Genomic DNA, 26,476 nt, shown 5'->3' with positions numbered 1-26,476 from the left:
TATATAAAAGATCAATGAAACTAAGAGCTGGTTCTTTGAAAAGATAAACAAAATTGATAAACATTTAATCAGATTCATCAAGAAAAAATGAGAGATGACCCAAACAAATAAAATCAGAAATGAAAGAGGAGAAGTGACAATGGATACCACAGAAAAACAAAAAACAAATTAAGAAAATTCTATGAGCAATTATACACCAACAAATTGGACAATCTGGAAGAAACGGATAAATTCCTAGAAGCATACAATCTTCAAAGGCTAAATCAAGAAGAAACAGAAAATCTGAACTGACCAATTACAACAAATGAAATCAAATCAGTGAAAAACAAGCTGCCAACAAACAAAAGTTATGGACCAGACGGCACCACAGGTGAATTCTACTAAATATTCCAAAAAGAATTAACACTTATTCTTCTGAAACTATTCAAAAAAATTCAAAGGGTGGGGAGTCTCCCAGTCTCATTTAATGAGGCTACCATAACCTTGGTGCCAAAACCAGACAAAGACGATGTAAAAATATAAAACTATAGGCCAATATCCCTGATGAACATAGAAGCAAAAATCCTCAACAAAATATTAGCAAACTGAATTCAACAATACATTAAAAAGATCATACACCACAGTCAAGTGGAATTTATTCCTCATATGCAAGGTTGGTTCGGTATCCACAAATCAATTCAGTGATACACCACATAAACAAAATGAAAAATAAAAATCACATGATCATATCAATGGATACAGAAAAAGCATTTGACAAAAATCCAGCATCCATTTATGATTAAAAAAAAACAACTCTCAGCAAACTGGGAATAGTGGCAACATATCTCAACATAATAAAGGCCATATTTGGTAAACTCACAGCTAACATCATACTCAACAGGGAAAAGCTCAAAGCATTCCCCTTAAGATCACGAACAAGACAAGGATGTCCACTTTCACCACTTTTATTCACCCTAGTACCGGAAGTCCTAATCATAGCAGTCAGACAAGAAAGAGAAATAAAGGGCATCCAAATTGGAAAGGATGAGTAAAACTCATTATTTGCAGATGACATGACAATATATACAGAGAATCTCAAAGATTCCACCATAAAACTATTAGAACTGATTAATGAATTTAGTAAAGTATCAGGATACAAAATTAATATTCAGAAATTAGTTACATTTTTATACACCAATAACTAACTATCAGAAAGAAATTAAGAAAACAATCCCATTTACAACTGCATCAAAAAAATAATATACCTAGGAACAAATTTAACCAAGGAAGTAAAAGACCTGTACTCAGAAAATTATAGGACATTGAAGAGAGAAATTAAAGAAGATCCAAGTAAACAGAAATGCATACCATGCTCATGGATAAAAAGAATTAATTACTTAAAATGTCCATATTACCAAAGCAATCTATAGATTCAGTGCAATCCCTATCAAAATTCCAATGGCATTTTTCACAGAACTAGAACAAATAACCCTAAAGGTTATATGGAACCGTAAGAGATCCCAAGTAGCCACGGAAATTTTGAGAAAGAAGAACAAAATTGGAGGTATCATCCTACTTGATATCAAATTATACTATAAGACTATAATAGTCAAAACAGCATGGTATTGTCATAAAAACAGACACATAGGTCAATGAAACAGAATAGAGGGCCCAGAAATAAATCTATGCCAATATAGTCATTCAAGCTATGACAAAGGAACCAAGATTATACACTGGGGTAAAGACAGTCTTTTCAATAAGTGGTTCTGGGAAAACTGGACAGATACATGCAAAAAAAAAAATGAAACTGGACCATCTTCTTACATCATATACAAGAATAAACTCAAAATGGGTTAAAGACTTAAATGTAAGACCCCAAACCATAAAACCAGAAGAAAATATAGGCAGCAAACTCTCAGACATTACCCTTAGTGATATTTTCACAGACATATTTCCTCAGGAAAGGAACACAAAAGAAAAAATAAACAGAAGGGAGTACATCAAACTAAAAAGTTTTTGCACAGCAAAGGAAACCATCAACAAAACGAAAAGACGTCCTACTGAAAGTGAGAAGATATTTGCCAATGATACATCTGATAAAGGGTTAATATCCAAAACTTATAAAAATACTCATATAACTCAACACCAAAAAAACCCCCACCAATCTAATTACAAATTGGCAGAGGATCTGAATAGACATTTCTCCAAAGATGATACACAGATAGCCAACAGATATATAAAAAATGCTCAACATCACTAAGCATCAGAGAAATGCAAATAAAACCCAGAATGAAATACCATCTCATTCCTGTCAGAATGGCCGTCATCAATAAATCAACAAACAAGTGTTGGCAAGGATGTGGAGAAAAGGGAACCCTTGTGCACTATTGGTGGGATTGCAAATTGGTGTAGCCACTATAGAAAACAGTTCGGAGGTTCCTCAAAAAATTAAAAATAGAACTACCCTATGTCCCAGCAATTCCACTCCTGGGTATTTATCCAGAGAACTCAAAAACACTAACTCAAAAAGATATATGCACCCCTTTATTCACTGCAGCACTCGTCACAATAGCCAAGATATGGAAACAACACAAATGCCCATCAATGGATGATTGGATAAAGAAATTGTGGTACATTTATACAATGGAGTATTACTCTGCCATAAAAAAGAATGCAATGTTACCATTTGTGACTACATATATGGGCCTAGAAGGTATTATGCTAAGTGAGATAAGGCAGATTGAGAAAGACAAATACCATATGATCTCACTTATATGTGGTATCTAAAGAACAAAATAAATGAACAAACTAAACAGAAAAAGACTCAGACACAGAGAACAAACTGATGGTTGCTAGATGGGAAGGGTTTGGGGGAGATGGGTGAGAAATGTGAAGGGATTAGGAAGTACAAATTGGTAGTTACAAAATAGTCATGGGGATGTGAAATACAGTATTGGGAATATAGTCAATAATATTGTAAAAACTATAGTGTTAGATGAGTACTAGACTTATGGGGGATCACTTTATAAATTATATAAATGTATAAATTTATCTAACCACTACACTGTACACCTGAAACTAATACAAAATAATATTGACTGTCAACTATAATTTAAAAATATAAATATCACGGGATGTATAGTACAGGATAGGGAATATAACCAACGGTATTGCAATAGCTATGTACGGTGTCAGATAGGTATAGACTTGTTGGGGTTGTCGCTTAGTGAGGTGTGTAAATGTCTAATCACTATGTTGTTTTGTACACCTGAAATTAATATTTAGAAAAAGAAAGAAAATATGAGACATATAAAAGTGCCTCATACTTAGATTTTATTTTTGCATATACATATATGTAAACATGTACCTAAGTATGTGTGTATGTGTGTGAGTATATACTATACTGGGTTGGGATGTAAAATGTATTTCCTAATGAGGGTCACAGTAAAAAATATTTGAAAGTCACTGACTTATCAGAGACTACGATGGAATTTTAATCTAATTTGGAGGTTTGCTTTGTCTTTACTCCCCATAGTCCAGTGAGAAGCCCAAAGAGAACTAGCGTGTATTTAGGACTCAGACAGAATCACGTTTCAGTGGAGTTTCGTAGCCCAGATTTTGGACCGTAGGCAATCGTTTGTTTTCAGACACTCAGATTCCTGACCTGCAGGTGGAGATGAGCTCTGCAGAGGGAGCCAAAAAAATGTACACACGTTGTAAGAAAGGAAACAACTGTATTAAAATTGTAATACTCAATATATACCAATAACAAAAGGTGAATACAAGTCCCGTGCGTACATTTTTTTGGCACCCCTGGTATTTCAGAATGTTGATGTAAGAAAGGCCTGGTATTAAGTACATTAAGTACATTAAGCCCAGTTCAGGTCACTCTCTTCCCTTGACTCTGAAAAGACCAGCAGTCCAGGGACGCAAACACGGCTGCCAAGCGGGGTTTTCACTGCCAAAAGCCACAAAAGCCGAGGCGGCCTAATGTCCTGCAGTGAACTTTAAATGAATTTCTCCCATGCAAGTTGTTCTGTCTGTCTGGAAGAGCTACCTCCCACAGTATGCGTAAGCAGGAATTACTGCTTGGCTAAGTCAATAAATCATTTGTGTGAAAATACTACATGGAAGCCAGTTTAGGAAAAGTAGTTGGTGATATGAGTATGATTAGAATCTGGTGTTCTGTTTTAGGTTAATGCATTAGGTGTTTTCTTTGATATGGTTAGAGTACTCTGCATAGTAAATATGAGAGCTTCTCGGGACAGAAATGACAAGCTGAAAGCAATCTTTCAGGCCATCTACGAGGTCTGACAATTAAGTTCGAGAACTCATGCTAGAAAAAGTGCTACATACCTCATTGCTGAATAGCACTACAGTCACCTTCAAAGTACTCCCCTTGGGAAGCTATGCACCGATGCCAGCACCTAGTCCACCCTTCAAAGTAATTTTGGAACTCTTTCTGGAATGGCCATGGGAGCTGTCATTCTATTACCTTGATGTTCTGAATGTCATCAAAATGTCTTTCTTTCAATATTTCCTTTATATTTGAGTAAAGAAAGAAGTCACTGGGGGCCAGATCAGGAGAGTAGGGAGGGTGTTCCAATACAGTTATTTGTTTACTGGCTAAAAACTCCTTCAAAGACAGTGCCATGTGAGCTGGTGCATTGTCGTGATGCAAGAACCATGAATTGCTGGCGAAAAGTTCAGGTTGTCTTTTTCACGCAGACTTTTCAGCACTTCCAAATAATAAACTTGGTTAACTGTTTGTCCAGTTAATACAAATTCTAATGAATAATCCCTCTGATATCAAAAAAGGTTAGCAATATCGTTGCGACAAGTTTGCAAACTTAATTGTCAGACCTCATACGTCAAATCTCCCATTTTCCAGATGAGGAATTAGCGGTCTTAGTAGATACATGGCCCTCCAAGATCACATGGTAGGGGGCACATCCCAATCCCTGAAACCTCATTTCCAAAATCCTGGGTCACAAGGACTCTGAATAATCCTTCAGAATAATTCATCCTTTAAAACAAAAACTGCAAAAACCTCCTGGCTTTATTTAGCTGTGGAAATGTGGAGAGGGATGAGAGATAAAGTTACTGATTCTCAGCTTATATTTGTTAGGGACCTTTGAGTTATCACAGCAAACTTTTTAAATGACAGAAAGGAAACATAGGAAACTGGCAATCTATAAAAGAAAAATTCTCAAAAAAAATTTTTCAATATTCAACCTCCTAACTAATCAAAGAAATGCAAATTAAAACAATGAAGTGCTGTTTCACCTATACAATTAAATATATTAAAAATTACAATAGTCAACAGTACCAGGTGTATTACAATGCAGCAGAAACTTTAAAAACTCATAATCTCTAATCCAGAAATTCTGTTTTTCCAAAATGAAAAATTCATGTGTAAGGCTATTTGTTGTAGCATTTTTATAGTAGTGATATATTGCAGTAAGATATACCGCATATTTATAATATGAAAATGACTTTCTATTCTATGATAATGCTAAACAGAGAATAACATTTTAGAAGAACATTTAATGACAAGAGGAAATACTCATAGTAAGCCAAGTTAAAAAAAATTAAATGGTATATACTCAATACAAGTTTAAAGTTGTATATATATCCAACATCATTCCAATTTATTTAAATATATATGTATGTATGTATGTATGTATGTGTGTGTGCATGAGAGGGGGGGAGTCTAGAAGAATACATGCAAAAATGCAGTTATTTTTGGATGTCACAATGGAGAGATTATAGGCTAATTTACATGTTCTGTTTTCTGTTTTGACTTTTTTATGTTTTTGATGTGCAATGAGTATATTACTTTTAGTATCTGGTAAAAATATTATTTAAAAGGCAAATTTAAAGTCGCCCCATATATCTTTCTGTCAGAATCGCCTCAGATTTGATTTGACTCAAAATTTGCTGTTGGTAGGATTTTTGTTGATGGGGAGCTTTACTGTGATGGTCAGGTTGTATCAAACATTCTGAGAATATACAGATCCCAGGGAGATCACTGCATAGATTATGTAGACGCCTGACCACTGTACTGTACACCTGAAGTTGATGGAGAACAATACTGAATGTCAACTATAATTAAATGTATGTATATATTTATATATATATTGAATGTCAACTACATATACATATATTTGATGTAAAGTACAGTATAAGGAATAGAGTCAATGGTATTGTAAAAGCTATATATGATGTCAGAGGGGTAGTAGATTGGGAGGGGGGTTATCACTTTGTGAGGGGTGTAAATGTCTAATCATTACGGTGTTTTGTAAACCTGAAACTAATATAAAAATTTTTTTCTAAGCACAGACTCACTTGTGTGGTGTTTAGAACCTGAATCACACTACCTGGGTAGAAAAAAGCCATTTATTTAGCTTAGAATAGTTCCAAGTTTGTTGTGCTCCCACGCACTTGACAAAAGAAAAATATAGTCCTCTATGGAGAAATACACTTAAAACCCAGACCTCAATGACTTTCCAAAGGTAAAGTTCCAAGGAATATGAGTTCAAAGTTTTAAAAAAGGAATCACTGTAAGAAAGGAAGCAATCTTACACAATTAGAATCAATAAGAAAGCAGAACTAGACCTGCAAGTGTACTGACATTAGAAATACCAACTATGAAATATAAATAAGTATATTTAACATGTTTAGAGAAATAAAAGATGTTAAATGTCAAAAGAAAAAGAAGCAACGAAAATCAACCAGAAAGATATGAAAAAGAGCTACAAAAATACTTCCAAAAATTAAAAATGTGATAATTAAAATTAGAAACTAAACGATGAGTTTTAGAACAGATTAGACAAAACTGAAGAGAAAATTAGAAGCTAGAAAGCAGATATACAGAAATGACCACAATGAAGAACACAGATTAAAAACAAACAAAAAAAGAGATGAATAGTTAAAAGACATGGAGGATAGGTTGAGATGATACCACATATATTTAATCAGAATTCTAGAAGATTATAGGAAGAGTGAGGTAGAGGGAAAATTGGTGGAAGGCACTAATCCTCAAATTCAGGAAATCTAATGAATCACAAATAGGGAATAAATAAATAAATAAATAAATAAATAAATAAATAAATAAATAAATAAAACCACATCTGACGTAGCATAAGGAAAATGCTGAACACCAAAAACAAAGAAAAAAAACACCTTAAAACAGTTAAAAAGACATTTCTTACCAAGAAGCAATATTTACAATGACAGCAGTTTTTTCAACAGCAAAAATGGGAAGTCAGTGACCATGAAATATTATTTTCAAAATAGGATGAAAAAAATAATTTTCTACCCACCAAAACCATCTTTCAAGAACAAAAATGAAATACCTCTCTAAGCAAATGAAAACCAGGAGCATTTACTATTAACAGATTCTTCTAAAGGAACTCATAAAGAATGTAAGTTGGTAGAGGGAAAAAAACATAAAAAAAAAGTTGATATGAGAAAACGAATGAGGATGGGAAAATTGGTTAAAAATGTGGATAAATCTCTTGGCGGCCGGATGGCTCAGCTGATTAGAGAGCGAGCTCTTAACAACAAGGTTGCCAGTTCAATTCCTGCTTCGGATCGTGGGCTGCGCCGCCCGCAACTAAGACTGAAAAAAACGGCGACTGGATTTGGAGCTGAGCTGCACCCTCAACGAGACTGAAGGACAACGACTTGGAGCTGATGGGCCCTGGAGAAACACACTGTTCCCCAATAAAAAAAATTTTTTTTGAATGTGGATAAATCTAAAAACACTGATGGCATAATGACAATGTCTAATTTGTAGGGTTAAAGAAGTGATGATTATACCTCAATAAAGCTGTTATAAAATATCAAAGTAGATCTTAAATCATCGACATCAAATCCTTTATTAAAATTTCTCAATTATAGTTGAATCTTCCAGAATTCAAATATTATTTTATATCAATTTCAGGTGTGTAGCGTAATGGTTAGAAATTTATACAATTTATCAAGTGATTCCCGCTGACTAGTCTATTACCTACTTGGCATTATGCATAGTTATTACAATATTATTGACTGTATTCTGTATTCTGTACTTTACATCCCCGCGACTATTTTGTAACTACAAATTTGGACTTCTTAATCCCTTCATCTTTTTCACCCAGTCCCCCTCCCATCTGGTAACCATCAGTTTGTTCTCTGTATCTATGGGTCTGTTGCTGTTTTGTTTGTTCGTTTATTTTGTTCTTTAGATTCCACATATAAATAAGATCACGTGAGGTCTGACAATTAAGTTCGCGAACTTGTTGCAATGATGTTGCTAGCCTTTTTTGATATCAGAGGAATTATTCATTATGAATTTGTACCAACTGGACAAACAGTTAACCAAGTTTACTATCTGAAAGTGCCAAAAAGTCTGGGTGAAAAAGTTAGACGACCTGAACTTTTCACCAACAATTCATGGCTCTTACATCACGACAATGCACCAGATCACACGGCACTATCTGTGAGGGAGTTTTTTGCCAGTAAACAAATAACTGTATTGAAACACCCTCTCTATTCACCTCATCTGGCCCCTAATAACTTCTTTCTTTACCTGAAGATAAAGGAAATATTGAAAGGAAGACATTTTGATGACATTCAGGACATCAAGGGTAATACGATGACTGTTCTGATGGCCATTCCAGAAAAAGAGCTCCAAAATTGCTTTGAAGGGTGGTCTAGGCACTGGCGTTGGTGCATAGCTTCCCAAGAGGAGTACTTCAAAAGTGACCATAGTGATACTCACCAGTGAGGTATGTAGCACTTTTTCTAGGATGAGTTCGCGAACGCAATTGTCCGACCTCGTATAATATTTGTTTTTCTCTGTCTGACTTATTTCACTTAGCATAATATAATACCATCTATGTCCATCCATGTTGTCACAAATGTAAGATTTCACTTTTTATGGCAGAGTAGTACTCCATTGTATATATGTACCACAATTTCTTAATCCAATCATCTATTCATGGGCAATTTGGTTGTTTGTATATCTTGGCTATTGTGAATAGTGCTGCAGTGAACATAGGGTTACGTATATCTTTTTGAATTAGTGCTTTGGATTTCTTCGGATAAATACCCAGCAGTGGAACTGCTGGGTTGTATGGTAGATCTATTTTTAATTTTTTAAGGAACCTCCAAACTATTTTCCATAATGGCTGCACTATTTTTCAGTCCCACCAACAGTATATGAGGGTTCCCTTTTCTCCATATTCTTGCATGGACTTCAAATGTTATACAACGGGGGAGAGGCGACTGAATCAAATGTTCTAAGGTCTTAGGTTGTTTAGCAGGAGTGTAAAGATATTAAGTTTATACTGTTTGAATTAAATAGACACATTAAATTTTTAGGGTAAACACCAAAAGAATAGACATAGGGTATATAAATTCCAAACTATTGATGGCAAAACAGGTTTAGTGAAAAATCAATCCAAAGAAGAGGCCAGAAAAAAATTATGGAAAGAAACAAGAAGACTGAAGCAAATAGAAAGTATAAAATAGCGTGATAGAAAAGAATCCAAATGTAACAGTAATCACAATCAATGTAAATAAATTAAACTTTCCCGTTAAAAGACAATGATTCTCAAACTGAATTAAACAAAATGCTGGTATATTCTCTTTTACTGGAGATTTACGTAATAGAAGAAGGTTCAAAGTAAAAGAATAAAAAATCTAAACCAGTCAAATTCACACTGTAGAGGTACTTGCCTCCACAGTAGCCAGAGAGCAGCTTCAGATAACAATCTCATTTCTTGTCAAAGTTAAAATATAAACTATCTGGCTCTGCCATTTAAAAAAAAAGGAAAGAAAGGGGGAAAAGGGCAGGGAAGTGCGGAAAGGGGTCAAAGGAGAGAGGGAGAAGGGGACGAAGGCAGGAAGGTATGCGGGAGTAACTCCTCCTCTCAACATTTCCAGGAAGGTTCACAAAGTTCAGGTCATCTCTTGTTGGAGAAACCAGAGTAGCAAGGGAACAAACAAGGGAATCTGAACTCTGTGTATTAAAATCCACTGGGCTTTCTGGGTCTCTCCAAACACTTCCACTCACTCTCTGAATCACAAGCAGTAATTGAAGGGCTTGCTTTTAATATGAGCAGAGGGAAGCAAAACAAGGAAAAGTGCTATGCTTTTTCCCTAGATAAATAAACACACTACATTCACAGGCATCTAGTCTGCTAAGAATTTTAATGCCTACGTTTTCTTTTGGGAAGGACAGAGAGTTTCCAAGTCTATTAAGTAATACTATCCTCTTCTGTATTATAAGGATGATTTTACCTTGTCTTCCATGAAGTTTGTACAGTTATTTTACTAATTTACTAGGTTTGGAGGGGAAACAAAAGTTGAGTTTTATAACATATTCTGTGCCCAGGCAATCTGGGAACTATACATTTGTGTTTATAAAATTATTTATGCGTTAGCACCTTTAAGAAAGACTTCATTGTGTGAGGCACATTTATACTATTATTCCAATTCTGATTTTTCTCACGAACATTCTAACAATTTGAATTGCAAAAATTCTGTTTACAAACAACTTTCAGGAACACACAAACTGAATAAAGCAAGGCACACCTAAATGACAAAGTAGTCTGCTCTTGAACTCTCCAGCCTTAAGCATCTTTATTTAGTCCATTCCCTGCAATTAGAACTGGGCTGACTTGCTGTCAGATTACAGTGCCAAGTCTAAGAAGTTAAATACCATGGACAGCTGCTTTCTAGGCCAATGACAGCCTAACACCATAACAGATCAACAGACCTCAGCAACCGGCCAGGCGCACAGCAAAATGAGCTGGATGCCTGAAACTCCACTGCTTCACGTCCTGCAGGATTCAAATTTATTCCTAACCAGCCATGGAGAAGTCTTTAGATAAGAATCCTATTCATTTCTAAATAAAAATACCCTTATATCAAAAATCTCTGCTTAGCATAGATCTTGCTAAACCCTAGTTAGTGGCCTACTTATTTCAAGCAAAATTGTACACAATAAAATTTCAGGACAACAAAGCCATTTGGAGTTTATGATAATATCTGGCCGGCATATATTCACTGTATGGATCTAGGGCTTAGAAATATTATAATATAACAAACATTATTTACCGCAAAGGGAGACAATGGCCTGCTTTACTCAATGATTAATGGGGTGAATTCCAATCTTCAAGGAATGTTTTGAAATTCTCAGATTTGAAATAATTTATTCTGACTCTCTTTTCATTTAGTAACAGAAGACAAAATGAAGAGAACTACTATATATAAGTGTCTAACCACTACGCTGTACACCAGAAACTAATATAAAATAATATTGAATGTCAACTATGAACTAAAAGAATAGTCACAAGGATATAAAGTATAGAATAGAGAATATAGTCAATAATATTGTAATAACTATGTACAGTGTCAGATGGGTAATAGAATTATTGCGGTTACTACTTTATGAGGTATATAAATGTCTCGTCACTATGCTGTTTTGTACACATGGAACTAAAAAAATAAGTTGAAAAAAAAAGAACGGAAGAGAGCTACCATTTATGGAGCAGCCACATTTGCCAAGGACGATGTTCACTACTTGACATTCATTTCTTCATTTAATAATTTTCCATACTTTATGAAGTAGGTATGATTTTTATTAGGAAATAGTCTCAGAGAGTTTATGTGACTTCTCTGAAGTCACAGGGCTTATTAGACATATGGAGTTAAAACTCTTTTTTCACTGAGTCATGACAGGGTACCTTTACCGTGTCATAACACCACACAACTTTTTAAAAAAGGATTAATATTATCACTAAAAGAAATAATAATAACATTAAAAAATGCACACATGATGCAGCAATTAAATGAGATGAAAAACTATTACTTTATGGGGAAAAAATGCCAGTTCACATTTTTCCAGCCTTCACAGTTGCCCCATTATATACATCATCAATAATGGAACCAAACTAAGATTTTCAACCTGTCTATGAAGCAAGTATTGGTTAGTTTCAAAGATATTTCATGGCCTAGAGTCCAGCAGAGCTGATTTTTTTAGGAAGAACATTTGATTATACACAGAAGAATATCTAAATATTTTCTTTCCACTGTCCCAAACTCCCATGCCCCATAATTATACAAATTGGACAATGAGGTGGCTTTGCATGAAACCAGGCTTAGTGTTTTGCTTCCTAAATTCATGTATAGCACATTCCTCTTTATGAAGACTCTACTGAGGGCTGCAGTTTGGCTGAGGGTCTTTTACCCTGAGTATTCTGATGATGTCAGAAGCACTGACTTCTGTAGGAAAGGTGGGGTACACAGTGAGAAATCAGCTTTGCAGATCAGAGAATTAGGTGGCCACACTCAAGGACCCATCCCGCTTTGGGACACTTTATATTCAGTGCCTGAGGAGCAAAATCATTATAAGATTCTGAAATTAGGCAAATGATAAAGATTAATTGCTGGAAAAAAATTTCTCAGCAATATTTCAAAGGCGCAATTGACAAGGTAAAATTTCCTGAAGGAAATCACATATCATTATGCACTGTTCCACCTGAAAATACATAACTGTGTTCTGGTATTTGTGAGGAATACCAAACAAGACAGATATCTTTAAAAATTCTGCCCCATGATATTTATAGTTCAACCTAGTTATTGAATATCAAAATAATAATAATAATTAAAAGAGATAAATTAAAGCTATTTGGTGCTAAAAGGAAAATAATACAATGAACACATTTTGTGGGAAAATCAGAAACAGGAGAAGTAGTCGTGAATATAATCTTCTTTGTTTTTTTAATTACATAAATCCAGAATTTCCAAACGAAAATATGCACAATATTAAAGATAGCACAAATGTATGGATTTGAATAATAACTATTGAGGAATGTCAGCCTAATTGCTGACTTTTAAAGTATCATAAAAATGACATGACAGTCACCTAATATGGTAGGTAAAAATCCTGCTAGAGCTACTTTAATGAATGGCTTACAATTGATTAAATACTGCCTGTAAATTGTATTTAAAAAGTTATTCCCCGATGCTCCCTATCCCCCAATCAGAATACAAAATCCCCCTGCAATCCTAAATACATCATTTGGTTGCTTTGCAAATTCCTTTTTTATAAATGTTACCAACATAACCTTAGCTGAGTCTGTGTCTATGTCAACAAAGTTCCACTGTGGGGCAACAAAACAAAAAAGTGTTGAGTTCTCAAAAAGACTTTTAACCCTTCATGAACCCAGGATATTTATTAAGATACCAAATCATTTCCTTGCGTCTAAAAAACATGCCTTTCCCTTGGCAATCGTTCAGTATCTAATTGAAATAAATACATAGACTATTAACGCAAACCACTCAAAGTAACTGTCAGGCTTGAGGAGAGAGCTTGGGGGCTCATCTTTTTGGTTACAAAATCAGAGCAGGAAGAGGGCTTCAGTGATGACTGTTTTATGCCCTCTAGGATATATACTCAATTATGACATCGAATACCTATTTGCATGTAAGTGATTGTTTTTTGTACTACAGTTTCTAACAACCAAACATACACTGAGTGACATGTTAGGAAAAATACGATACAAAACAGTACTCTTTTGCATGTAATAAATAGGAGTATTACTGGTGGGTTTTTTCCTGCATTTTGCTTCCATTTCATGGCTGTTACAAAAATGATGGTTGGCCATCAAATTTGCTATAAAGGAATTATACCAAATTAATATCATTTTTCTTTTCATTTTGGACAAAATGTCTCGCCCTCCACTCAACATCTGTTTTTTGCATACATGAGAATTTTCCCAGATGCCAGTACAAAGTCTGCATATGTATTTTGGTTTTCTGTTTAAAATCACATTCAGAGGTACCATTCCAATGTTGATAAATCAGAACTGCATTGCTATACTTAAGCTAAAATGTTATTGATGTTGTTTATCCATTATTTTTTTAAAATATTTACATTTTTGAAGATCAGTTTCTTTTAAGCTCTTTACCAATTTTCTCACCATTTAAGTAGTAGGAGGCCACTATTGTCATTAAAATTCCCTGAAATTCTACAGCAAAGATATTTTGGGTCATGTTTATCACAGCATGCAAAATGCGCCATCAAGCTACAGAGGCAGGGCTTGCCAATGACTCTTTAATGGATTGCGATCAGTTCTTGGCCAAGTGACCTAAAGCATTATGACGTGGACCAAGGAGAACGGCCATGACGCACTCTACTGACCAGTCCTGCTGGGTCTAAGGCTCCTGACTTAAAGGTGTAGCTCTGATGACATAAACAAACTTTCTTCCCTAAGTATCTTTAAAGAAACGGTTCATGATCATTGTTACATGCCCATATAAAAAGAAAAAGCCCTGCAACTTGCTAGGCACACACACACACTTTCCCAGGAAAATTAAATGGCACACAAAATCATTATGCCTACTTTCAGAAAGTAAGAGACAGATTCTTTTGTTTGCTGAGTCTGCTCTGGGATACTTATGTAACCTATATTTTCAAATGTTTTACTCAAAGCCAGTAGCTTGAGAACTTAGTAGACATTCACAAGAATATTCCCACATTATTTTTTTCCCCACTGTCAGGTTAGCCTGGCTATAAGAGTACCACAGAAAGCAACCGACTATCCACTACAGCCCCAAATACAATCACATTAAATAAAAACATGGCAGATCTCAAAAACATCATAATTCAGAACTACGGTCAAGAAGAACATTAAATAAACAATCGTCACTACCAACCTTTGCTTGGGCCTCTGGTGCTGTCACCTTGACGACTTTATTGCGGTTGATCATTTGCTTCACCCATTTTTCTACTTGGACATTGAATTTCATGAAAATCACATAGGCAAAATAAGCTGATAAGAGAAGCAAGCTTTCCCACCACATGATGACATTATCCAGGAAAAAGATGATCAGCATGATCAAGTCAACAATGTAGAAGGACACATCCCGGAAGAGTGGCCACCATGTCAAGTTCAAGATTTCTCTAGAAAACAGAGCACACATGCCAATAACAAAAAGGATGTTGAACACTGCTGAGCCCACAATTGTGCCGATGCCAACATTGCTGTGCGCAATAAATACCCCTATGAGAGATGTGAAGAGTTCTGGGGCGGAGCCCCCCGCTGCCATAAAGGTGGCTCCAGCCACATCATCAGAGATGCCCAGTTTTTCAGTGATGACAGTCAAAGAAGGAACAAAGAACTCATCACAGACAATGGCTAAGGCTATGAACATGTAGATCATTCCAAGGACATGCAGAATGATGGCACCTTTTCTTCGCTCCTCGAGGGAAAAGATGTCTCTTGGGTAGTCTCCTTGGGCATGATCTGTACTGTTCTCTGATTTGCCTTCCTGTGAAAGAGGTGGCTCTGGACTGTAATCCCAAATCTTGTCATTTAAATCTAAGAGAGTCCTCTGAGGGTAACCATGTGCCACGTTAGGGCCACTTGCACCACTGACCTTTCCTGTGCTCTGGGTCTCTGTCTCAGAAAAGGCACTGATTGAAAATGGGACAGTGCTAATGACTACCAGGCCCATGAAAAGGCCTAAGATTCGAATTAACTTTAATTTTTTCCTGACATTATAATGTCTCTTGCAGCCAGATGGTGACTTATCTGAACACCATTTCTCAAAGAAAGTGATGGTGGTGCTTTGGTGCAGATCCATCCTGGGTCTTCTGGTGGATATGGTGGTCTTCAAACTGTAAACTCAACCAGATGGCTCTTGCATACTTGGCCTCACTTTATAGTTAATGGTGTTTGTGAGGCACTTCCACAATCAGGGGTTCTTATGCTCCACAGGAAATATTTTTGACATTGATGCTTTTTAAAAAAACACAAAAAAACAAAGATAAGTAAATCATAAAATCATATGTCTTTTTTACAAAAAGAACTTTGTAGATATGGTACAGTTCTATCGTGTAGCCATATGACTGGGTAACTTTAACTTTTCTGTGCCTCACTTTCCCTTTTTCAAAAATTTAGGACAATTACAGTACCTAGCACCAAAGATGTTTTGAGGATGGGTTAAAACACATGAAGCACTAAGAGTAGAATGTGGCACTTCGTAGGCACTTATGACAATGTATGATCAAACTCAAATATTTTGATAAACATGATATTAGGTGTAGGTGTGTGTAAGTATAAAAATTTTATAGATGAAAACCTATCAGTTTATCCCACCTTAAATCATGTAACGAATAACCTCCCAATGCTAAAATGGTACCACTTCTTTTAGAACTATCTACGTACTTGACAACCAACAATTATCCACCCGTGTTTTCTTTTAGTCCAATTATATAATTCTACATGCAGGCACACTTTTCTGATTTAATCTATCATTCAGAAAGGGTTGAGTGCTGGAGGAGGTAGCACTCTTTTTCTGAACACATAAAGATCTCAGGATCTTATTTTGCATGGAAAGCTTCTTCTATACCTTATGCAGAAAAGTAGCCCTTGAAAAATTTAAGTTTACAAAAGAATGTTGTAGTGACATGAACAAATTCTCTCCCCTAAACATCTAGACATTGTTTTCATCTGAAGCTCATTTTTAAAAACAACCTTTAGTCATTTAAAATAGACAATTTAGTAAATCAAACAACTCCTAACAAGTAGGCTATTTGAGGAGACCAAGTGTGTACTTCATAAACAATATGCAGTTCGTTTATTCAGTTCTTTAGATTCCACATATAAGTGAGATCATACGGTATTTGTCTTTCTCTGCCTGACTTATTTCACAACACCTCTGTCCACAAAATCTGTCCCAAACAGCCTCAACATTGACTTTTCTAGAAGGTTAGATATCCAAGCAGTTTTCATTCACTATCTCACAGAGGAAATGGGTATAAACTATCCAGACACCACAGTTGACAATCTGAAGGTTCCTCTTTTTAACTTTCTTTTAAAACATTGTTTTGGTTCTTTTCCTCTACATCAACGATTTCATTTTACAGACATTCGCTGAGCTCATCTCAGGTGTAAAATGAACTAATGAAACACATGCCAGTTAAACACTGAGATTGGCTGGAGGTCAGGTTTGCAGAGCAGGGGTACAGGGCTGAGATGCTGCTCATTCCCGAGATAAACCGGACCAGTCACAGAGCTTCCCGACTGGACGGCATTTGTCCACACTTACTTAGCACGAACGATTAAGCAACTCATAGCTCTCCGGAGACCGTCACACTGCTGAGCCGGGGGAACCGGCAGAGACGGACTCAACTCCCAGGGCGCACCGTCAGCTCCAGCCCCAGCCGGGCTCGACCTGCAAACCCACCCTCCGCTCCACGGCAGCGGCCTCCGCCGGCGACGTGTACCCCCAGCCACGCCCCAACTTTGCCTCGTATGGTCCCAAACTTTCCCTGGTGGGTTAATAGGAAAATAAAACTACAGCACATACGCCCCATCGGCGAGCCAGGAGCTGGGATGCAGCTAGCGGAGGGGCTTGGCCCGCTTCTCCCCGAATCCTTTGTGGGGGGGGGTGGGTGGGGATGGGGAGCGCCCCTCTGCGCGCCCTGCACCCCACGCCGGAAGCAAGGGCGATTGTGTCGGGGGAAACAGGGGCTCGGAAACTGCACCTGGGAACGGAGAGAGTTGGCTAACTCCTTGCGGGGCCTGAGACACCCCTGTCCACCTCGGAGCCACCTGTGAGCCTGCGGCGCAGCAGCGGGATGCGCGCACCCAGGATCCGGGGACAACGACCAAAGCGGCCACCAAGCCTGGCCACTGGCAGACGCTCGGCCGCCCGCACTTACCGGGATCCGCCGGGAGGACGCGGCGGGAGGCTGAGCGCGAGGCGCGCTTCGCTGCACAGCCTTCTCCGGCCCTTCGCCTCCGGCTCCGAGGCTCGGCTCCCGCTCCAGCCGGCGCTCACCACCGCTCTCGCCGGCCAGGGCTGGGCTCCGGGCGAGACTGAGCCGCCGCGAGCCCGGCGCGCCGCCCGCGGTGCTGCCCGGCCCCCGGCCCCTCCCTCTCGGCGCTGCGCCGGGAGCGTGGCCGCTGCGCTCCCGCTCCCGCGCCCCCTGCTCCACGCCTCTCGGGCGCAGAGGCGACGCCGACAGCCGTCTCTTAGGAGATTTCTCCGCAGTGGGGCCCCGGGTCAGTATTTTCAGGACAGCAAGGACGGAGAGGAGAAATCGTACAGGTCGGTGACGCGCCTGATTTCCCAAAGCCGGAGAGTGCTGCCAACTTCGGTGTCATCTTTCCTGGGCACCTCCTCTCCAATTATGTGCAAAAAGTGACAACAGTCACATATTTCTTTAGGAGCTGATGTAATGCTTAAAGGTGGAAAAGATGCTCAGTGAAAAGGCACGAAGGCCTGCGGAGCTGTTTTGTGCCTGGTATTTCCAGGTTGGATGGTTGGGACACGGAAGGGTCTTTAGACTTGCAGGCTGACCTTTCACTTCATGGGTGATGAAACTGAGACCCAAGACACGGTGTCATTTGGAGTCACAGACAGGGTTCACATGCTGGCCTCTGGACTCTCAGCCCAGTGTTCTTTCCTGCCCCGTCTGGAAAGCAAGAGGCCCTTGACCACAAGAAAATCAGTCAGGCTTGTTGGGGATTAGAGGCAAGGATCTGGGACAAAGAGCGGGAGAAGACAAAGACAAACTGGTTTCTGAGGGAAGCCCCTTTACCCAGCCCTGTGACCACCACCCAAACTACCGAGAGGTACCTACCCTGAGAAATCTTTGGGGCTTTCAGCAAAGGTTTTCCATTTTTCTTTACTTCCCACTCACCTCCTCTTTTCCACTTAGAGGGCTTTTTTTTTTTTTTTTTTTTTTTTTAACTTAGAGGGGTTTTTCTTTCACTTAGAGCCAGTTTTCTCATGCCTTCCCGGGACTGGGGGGAATGTGGATCATTACCTCTGACTTTGAGTAAAACCCTAAACTAAGACCTCTACACTTACTCTTGATACGTCAAGAGAAGCCTTGGGAACTTAAAAATCTCCTTTCCTCCCATCAGAACCAGCCATTTAGGGCTATTGTAGTGCCATGGATTTCAAGGTCCTCTTTTTTTTTTAAGGATTATTATTATTATTATTATTATTTTATTAGTTTTATGTGTACAAAACAATGTAATAGTTAGACGTTTATACCCCTCACAAAGTGATAACCCCTCTCCCCCAATCTACTACCTCTCTGATATCACACATAGCTGTTACAATTTCATTGACTCTGTTCCTTCTGCTGTACTCCACATCCCGTTATTACATATATATATATATATATATATATATATATATATATATATATATGTATATAAAATTATAGTTAACATTCAATATTATTCATCTTCAGGTATACACCACAGTGGTCAGGCATCTACACCATCCATGAAGTGGTCTCCCTAATAAGACAAGTGCCCATCTGACCCCTACAAAATCTTTACAATATTATTGATTATATTCCCCAAACTGTATTTCATATCCTCTTGGCTATATTGTGACTACTAATTTGTACTTTCTAATTCCTTTACCTTCTCCCCCATCCCCAAAGAAACTGTGGTATATTTATACAATGGAGTATTACTTGGCCATAAAGATGAATGAACTATTACCATTTACAACAACATGGATGGACCTAGAGAACATTATTTTAAGGGAAATAAGTCAGATGGAGAAAGGCAAATATCATATGATCTCACTTATATGTGGAATCAAAGAACAGAATAAATGAACAAACAAAACAGACATAGACTCAGAGATATGTGGGTGATAAACCTCAGGGTCCTCTTTTGGAAATCATAGGCTGAATGTTTTATATCTTTACCTTTCATTTTGGAACATTTCAGATATATACAAATGTAAGAGAATAGCATAATGAACCTCTCTGGGGCCATCACCCAGCTTGAACAATTATCAACTCATGGCCAATTGTGTTTCATGTAATGTCTCTTTTTGCCATGCCATCATTTTAAAGCAAACCCCAGACATTATATCATTTTGTCTGTAAACATTGACAAAAAGCAAAGAAGGTATCAAAAATGACTAGGGTTGTGTCAAAAAGACTAAGGAACCAATTCAAATAGGCTCCCACTAGGCAAAGATGGGTTAATTTTAGTATCATAAATTGATAATTGCAATTGTTTCACATACATCAAATATGATTATGTCTACAAATTCATAATGCTTCTAAAGTAATTCAATTGATTGGTGATTGTTGATGGGTATGAGGGAATGAACTCATTATTTTAAAACTTTTTTTTTTTAAAGAAAACAATCATGCACTTATTGTGCCTTTTCTACACTTTCTACACAAACTGGATCTCAGGGTAACCAATTAGACTTTACGTTTACTTTACCTTTGTCTTTACTTTCTTGGTCAAGCAATCCTAATCTTTCCTGATGCAATGGATGCCTCTGGTTACATGGCAGGAGAATATCTTGTATACAAGGTTTCTTAAAATAAAAATATTGTAATATATTTAAAATGTATATTATAATCATATCATATCCCTCCTACTAGGATCTTTATAGATGTTTTCCAGCTAACTCATCCTAAAACCCAGAGATGACCCTGAGGCTCCACTTGTTGGGACAGGGAATGAGGCCCAGATGGAGACCTCGTCAGTCTGCAGGTTGTATCGGTTGGGGTTCATACATGGATGCTTGTAATAGAAACTCATCCTTAGTGATTTAACCAAACAAGAGTTTATTTTTCTCATGTGAAAAGAAGTCGGAACACAGACTGTCCAGGGTTGTGCAATCGCTCCCTGACGGCATCAAGCAACCCAGGTCCTTCGATCTGTCTTCCTTAATGTACGGTTTTTATCCTCATAGACACAAAATGGCTGCCTCTTTTAGGCCTCACATCTGCGTTCCAGGCAGAAGAAGGGAATGAATGAAGGGTGAAAGGCAGAAGGCCTTGCTAGGTTTTGCTTTTTTATTTAGAAAGGGACACTGTCAAAACTTCCCTTACATTTCATTGGCCACAACTTGGTCACATGGTTATACTTAGCTGTAAGTGAGTATAAAGAATATTTTAATGGGGTTATTCATCATCATTTAGAAAATCAGGGTTCTCTTGGTAATATGGAAAGGGGAAACAAATGTTGGGTGAGCAACTAATAGTATTTGACACAGAGTTTCATAACATTCTCAATGACATTCACATTGGACTGAAGACTGGCAGCTGAACTTGGCACTCAACTGCCATGACAGTTGACAAGGCGAAAACTGCCATCATCATAGCAATGGAGAAAACTCATGGCCTGTCATTTGTCTACGTCATACAACATGAAAGCAGTCGGATTCCACAACACCTGGAGGTCTCCCAGATGCACAGTCTTCACTACCTAGTCGTGAAGAAAAAGGGAGCTTCATAAAAAAATTTACCACCACCACATGATACGTTATCAAATGGTAGCCTTGACCATTTGTAGTAGTCCTTTGCTAAGAGATTTAAGTAATCAATGGGTTTCTCTGCATAAATTATTATTAAAGAGCCAACTCTTTCATTTATTTATTTTTAGATACCTGCATATGTATAAACATTAGCATCATATTTACCCTTCTGTTAACGGTACGAGGTCTGACAACTAAGGTCACGAAACTTGTTGCAATGATGTTGCTAGCCTTTTTTTTTTTTTTTGATATCAGAGGGATTATTCATTATGAATTTGTACCAACTGGACAGTTAACCAAGTTTACGATTTGGAAGTGTTGAAATGGCTGCGTGAAAAAGGTAGACGACCTGAACTTTTCACCAACAATTTACGGCTCTTGCATCACGACAATGCACCAGCTCACACGGCACTGTCTGTGAGGGAGTTTTTAGCCAGTAAACAAATGACTGTATTGGAACACCCTCCCCACTCACTTGATCTGGCCCCCAGCGACTTCTTCCTTTACTTGAAGATAAAGGAAATATTGAAAGGAAGACATTTTGATGACATTCAGGACATCAAGGGTAATATGATGACAGCTCTGATGGCCATTCCAGAAAAAGAGTTCCAAAATTGCTTTGAAGGGTCGACTAGGTGCTGGCATCGGTGCATAGCTTCCCAAGCGGAGTACTTCGAAGGTGACCGTAGTGATATTCAGCAATGAGGTAGGTAGCACTTTCTAGGATGAGTTGGTGAACTTAATTGTCAGTCCTTGTATGCTGCACTTGAACAAAGAGTTTATGGGAATCATTGGTAATTACCAGTTAAGAACGTTGAACATTTTTTGTAATTCTGAAGAGGAGCCTTTTAAAAAATAATAATGAATTTTTAAAAGAATGGGTCATACTTAAGTTAATAAGGGATTTTGAACATAAAACTTCCAAAGGGAAAAAGGAACCAGGCTCCCATTCAAGATGGCGATGTAAGATCTCCTAAACTCATGTGTCCCCCCCCAAAGCACCAAATCTACAGCTGTAGACACAACTTTCTCTGAAAAACACCAAAACACTGGCTGAGTAACAACTACGCATCAGGTAGGAGAGGCTGGGACACAATCTCCCTAAGGCCTGTCCTTGGTACAGCAACCCACAGTTAGCAAGGAACTCAAAACCCAGAGCTTCTCCTTGAGGAGCTAAGAGTTTGAACCCCACATTGGGCACCGCCAACTTAAAACCTACAGCTGAGAGAGGAGCCTCCAAAACATTTAGTTTTGAAAACCAACCGGGCTTGCATGCCCCAGACCCACAAGGATCAGAGAAATAGCTCTTAAACAAGTCCCACGAAGACTCAGGCCTCGGGGCCCAGGGCAGAAGTGCTGATGGAGGGGTCCCAGAAGCTTGTGTAGGAGAGGCCTGTTTGCTTGTCTTGGAGCTTTGCCTGGAGGGGCAGGCATCTGATTGACACAGGTTTGGGGGCCTGCTGGCATGCCTCAGGGACAGAGACTGGAGGCTGCCACCTTTGGCTCTCCTGCCTTACTCCAGTCTACACTGCCATCTTTTCACTGATCTTAAACTTTCAGCTTTTTATTTTTCTTTTTTCCTTTTTTTGGTTTTCCTTTTTCCTTTCCTAGGAAGTGCCATCCCCCTCTGCTCACTCCAGCTGGTGGGAACCATCTTCACACTCTCCCTCTGCAGCACACCAGAGTGCCAACATCTCCTTAAGGGGGGGGGGGGCTTTTACACACCTTTGGTGCCCCGGTCTTTATGGCTGCTGCCCAAGGGATGCTCCTTGATTGCCTGGCTCTGGTGGCTAGAGGCCTTGCATTGTTAAGTCCCACGGTACTGAAACAAACGGAGAGACAGTTCTTGGCAGCTGCCACCCCCCAGGGCACTGCCCAGACAGTGAACTGAAACATACCCCAGTCTTTCTGTGGAAGAGGCCTATTTACTTGTCCTGGAGCTTTGGCCTGAGAGGCAGGCTGCAGGTTTGGCACACATCTAGGGGCCTACAAACAGAGGATGAGTTCTTAGGGAACACTGGCCAGTGTACGTCATGTTTGCATTCTCTCTCTGTCTCACTACAGCTTCCCAGTGTCTCCCAGACACGAGTTTATACACTCATCTAGAGCCCCAATTTTGGGGACTGCCCCCTGGAGGACGCCTCTAGATTGGGGCCCTGTGGCCAGTGGGGCTTCTGCTTGCAGTACCATAGGACAGTACATTTGTATACTCTAAAAGCTGCTGCATGAGGTTCTGTCTTCCAATTAGCCTGCATCTAGGTGCTCACTGAGATCCTCCCCTTTGGGAGACTGACAGGTCTTGGCACATCCTGAAACTAATTATGCATTAGTTTTATGTTTAATGTTTATTAAAAATAAACTAGGCTGTTTGGACAATTGCAAAGGTTTAGGTTTGATAGGCAACCAAGAGCTAAGGCAGGGTTGAATGGTAAGTTTCATCTCCTACATGAGGCCACTCCTTCAAGACTGGGAGAGGTGAGTGTGTTTTTGTTTGTTTGTTTGTTTGTTGTATTTCCAGGATTTTATTGGGGAACAGTGTGTTTTTCCCAGAGAGCCCGTGCTCCAACCAACCAACTGAGCCATCCGGTTGCCCTGGAGCTTAAGTGCAGCCTGTTGTCTTCAATCTAGTTGTGGAGGGCGCACCTCGCAGGCACATGTGGGAACTCATCCCTATTGCCCAGAGCTCACTCTCTAAACAACTGAGCCACCCATCTGCCCCAAGACTTGGCTGTTTTATCAAAGGCATAAAACCAATACAAAGAGTCAAGCAAAATGAAGAAACAAAGAAATATGTCCCAAACAAAATAATAATAATAGTAGTAATAAATAAAATAAAACCTCAGGAAAAAAGCAATGAAAACTGCCAAAGGAATGCTAGTTGTTAATTTACTAAGTATCAATATCATTTTCACCAAGAAACATAGGATGACATGGTTTAAGATAGGATTGGGAAGGTTCTCTTATCCGCATCCAAAATGACACCCCCATTTGGCACTGCACTGTAATTCCACCATTAGAAATTTATAGTTTTGGCTTTTTATTTAACATCTTTGGGATTTTTTTTTTAAAAGTAAATGGCTCTAGAGTTATAATAAAAATAAGCAATTTATATTGTTTTTGGCTTGACTTTCAGTATAAAGGAAACAAAAATTTTAGTAAATTTTCATGAAGGGAAGGTGGGAGAGAGATAACTGAGCCAGGAAGTTGCAGGCAACAAAGGCCCAAGATGAAGTATTCAGTTTTTACTTTGTCAGTTTATCCACCTCTTTTTTCATTCTCTCCCCTCAGCACGCTACTCTTTTTTCTCTCTTTTATTACAGTCTCTAGTTTTTCTGTTATCAGTTTCTGCAGGCGGTCACGACATACTCGTCCACGAAGGATTCGATGTGCACAAAAGCAGTAGTTCTCAACCTTGACTTTCACTAAATATTAGAATCATTGGGGGAGGGGAGGCATTTTTAAAAGATTCCTGACAATGACACTCTTCTTTCCCCCTTACCTCTTCTTTTCCCATTACCACGAGCTCCTTGAGGGCAAGAATCAGTATTATGCATTTCCCAGCATCCAGCACAGTGCTTGGAATTTGTGCAACACACATCTGTGGAATTAAATTAATGAGTTGCCGGAAAGGCAGTTACTTAAAGGATAGTGAGTCAAGAGGAGGGTGCAGGTTATGCTGCAGTAACAAAGAGTTCAGAAATCACAATCACTTAAGACAACAAAGGTTTTCGTTTCTCACTCATACGACCCATTCTTCGTGAATTTTGCTGTATCATCATCCTCACTCCTGACGCCAAGCTGGTAGCTATCAGGAACATTGCCAGTTGCTCTGTAGAAAGAAAAGGTGCCCGGCAAACCTTGTCTTTGCTTTTAAAGTTTCGGCTTGGAAGTGACTCATTATTGCTGCTCAAATTTCATTTGCTAAAGCGAATCACCTGGCCATATTTATCTTCAAGGAGCAAGAAGAATGCAGTTGCACTTTGTGCCTGGGAGAAGAGTGAAAAGATTTGGTGGTCAGCACTAATGACTACCTCTTTTAGGAATCAAACCCAGGAACTAACATGTTATGTACCTACCATGTACTAGACATTTTTACTTATTGCTTCAGTTTCATGAGCCATCACTATTTTATCACTATTTTATCATCATCATTTTATCACTATTAATATTCCCATTTTACAGATGAATAAACTGAGACTCAGTCAGGTTACGTATCGAGCAGCTCTCATTTTTACCCATTTTTGGGATTTTTTTGGGTTCCAAAGGCCAAGTTCTTTCTACGAAACCTCATTGTACGTGACTGAAGTTTTCAGTCCTTGCCTAACCAGGAGTTAGTTGTATTTTTCCTGTTGGGATTACATGCTTAGGTAACTCCTGCGGACTTTTTCTACCACCAGCTGGTCTACCATGTAGTGTAACTGTCTACTTCCTAAGAGGATCTGTTTTGCTTATTTAAAAAATTACATGTGTAAATGTCAAAATAAAATCCTGGTGTTCTTTTAAAAATGTTCTCCTCGGGCCCCCAACACTGGGTTGTCTGTGTTTTCTTTTGCATTTGGCTCATTTTATTTTTGAATGAATTCCCAGTTCTAGTTCAATGAGAACCATAAAAGCAGAAAAAACATATTTGTTGGGTTTAGAGATGCAAGTACAGGCTTCTTTGCTTTTGATAGTGGTTTCTGCAATAGCACTTAAAGCAACACACCCAAATTATTTCTCTTTCTTCTTTTTAAAAAATCTATTTAGGAGACGAGAAATGATGAATGCTTGTAATTTTTACATTAGGAACAGGAGTTTTTCCGGGCTTCAATACTCAGGAAGCAAAAAAACTGAGTTTCTCTTTGCAGCACCAGCTCAGCTTAGGGCTCCTGAATATCAAGGTAGGTACAGTGAGTGCTAAGGCAAGACTCGGAGAAGCGCGGGAGGGAGCTCATCTATCGATTTCATCAAGGGACCTGGAGCCTAAAACCCTGGCTGTCTTCCTGGTTCCTGCAGGCACTTCCTGAGTGACCTCCACGGTGCCCCTGTGTCTTATAAAGCTACATCAACAAGGAAAGAAGGACTAAATAATTGTGGTAAAGGAGATAGGCTGGGGAAGAGGCACAGAGACAGGACAGATCATTTGGAGGGCAAGCAAGAGCACTTCCTTCTAACAGCTCAAAAAAAAGTGTGCCCCCTTGCTTGC

At 38.6% G+C, this 26,476-nt stretch overlaps 1 protein-coding gene across 4 annotated transcripts in view; it reads right to left on the bottom strand.

Annotated features, from left to right (window-relative positions):
* SLC24A2 (solute carrier family 24 member 2) overlaps nt 1-17,927 on the bottom strand; it is a 245,013-nt gene extending 227,086 nt beyond the window's left edge. For 3 of the 4 annotated variants that reach the window (XM_081066812.1, XM_081066814.1, XM_081066815.1), the window contains exons 1-2: nt 17,702-17,876; nt 14,689-15,773 (exon numbers count right to left, since the gene is read on the bottom strand). In XM_081066812.1, the coding sequence (XP_080922938.1) occupies nt 14,689-15,618 (930 nt within the window). In that variant the 5' untranslated portion in view covers nt 15,619-15,773; nt 17,702-17,876. Of the gene's footprint in view, nt 1-14,688; nt 15,774-17,701 lie in introns of all 4 variants that reach the window. The other variant, XM_081066813.1, reaches the window with a different exon arrangement.
* Between the last annotated feature and the right edge of the window lie 8,549 nt (nt 17,928-26,476).

The sequence above is a fragment of the Rhinolophus hipposideros genome (assembly GCF_964194185.1).
Source record: "Rhinolophus hipposideros genome assembly, chromosome: 11".
NCBI classification, from domain to species: Eukaryota; Metazoa; Chordata; class Mammalia; order Chiroptera; family Rhinolophidae; genus Rhinolophus; species Rhinolophus hipposideros.
This window is presented reverse-complemented; position numbering and strand designations above follow the sequence as displayed.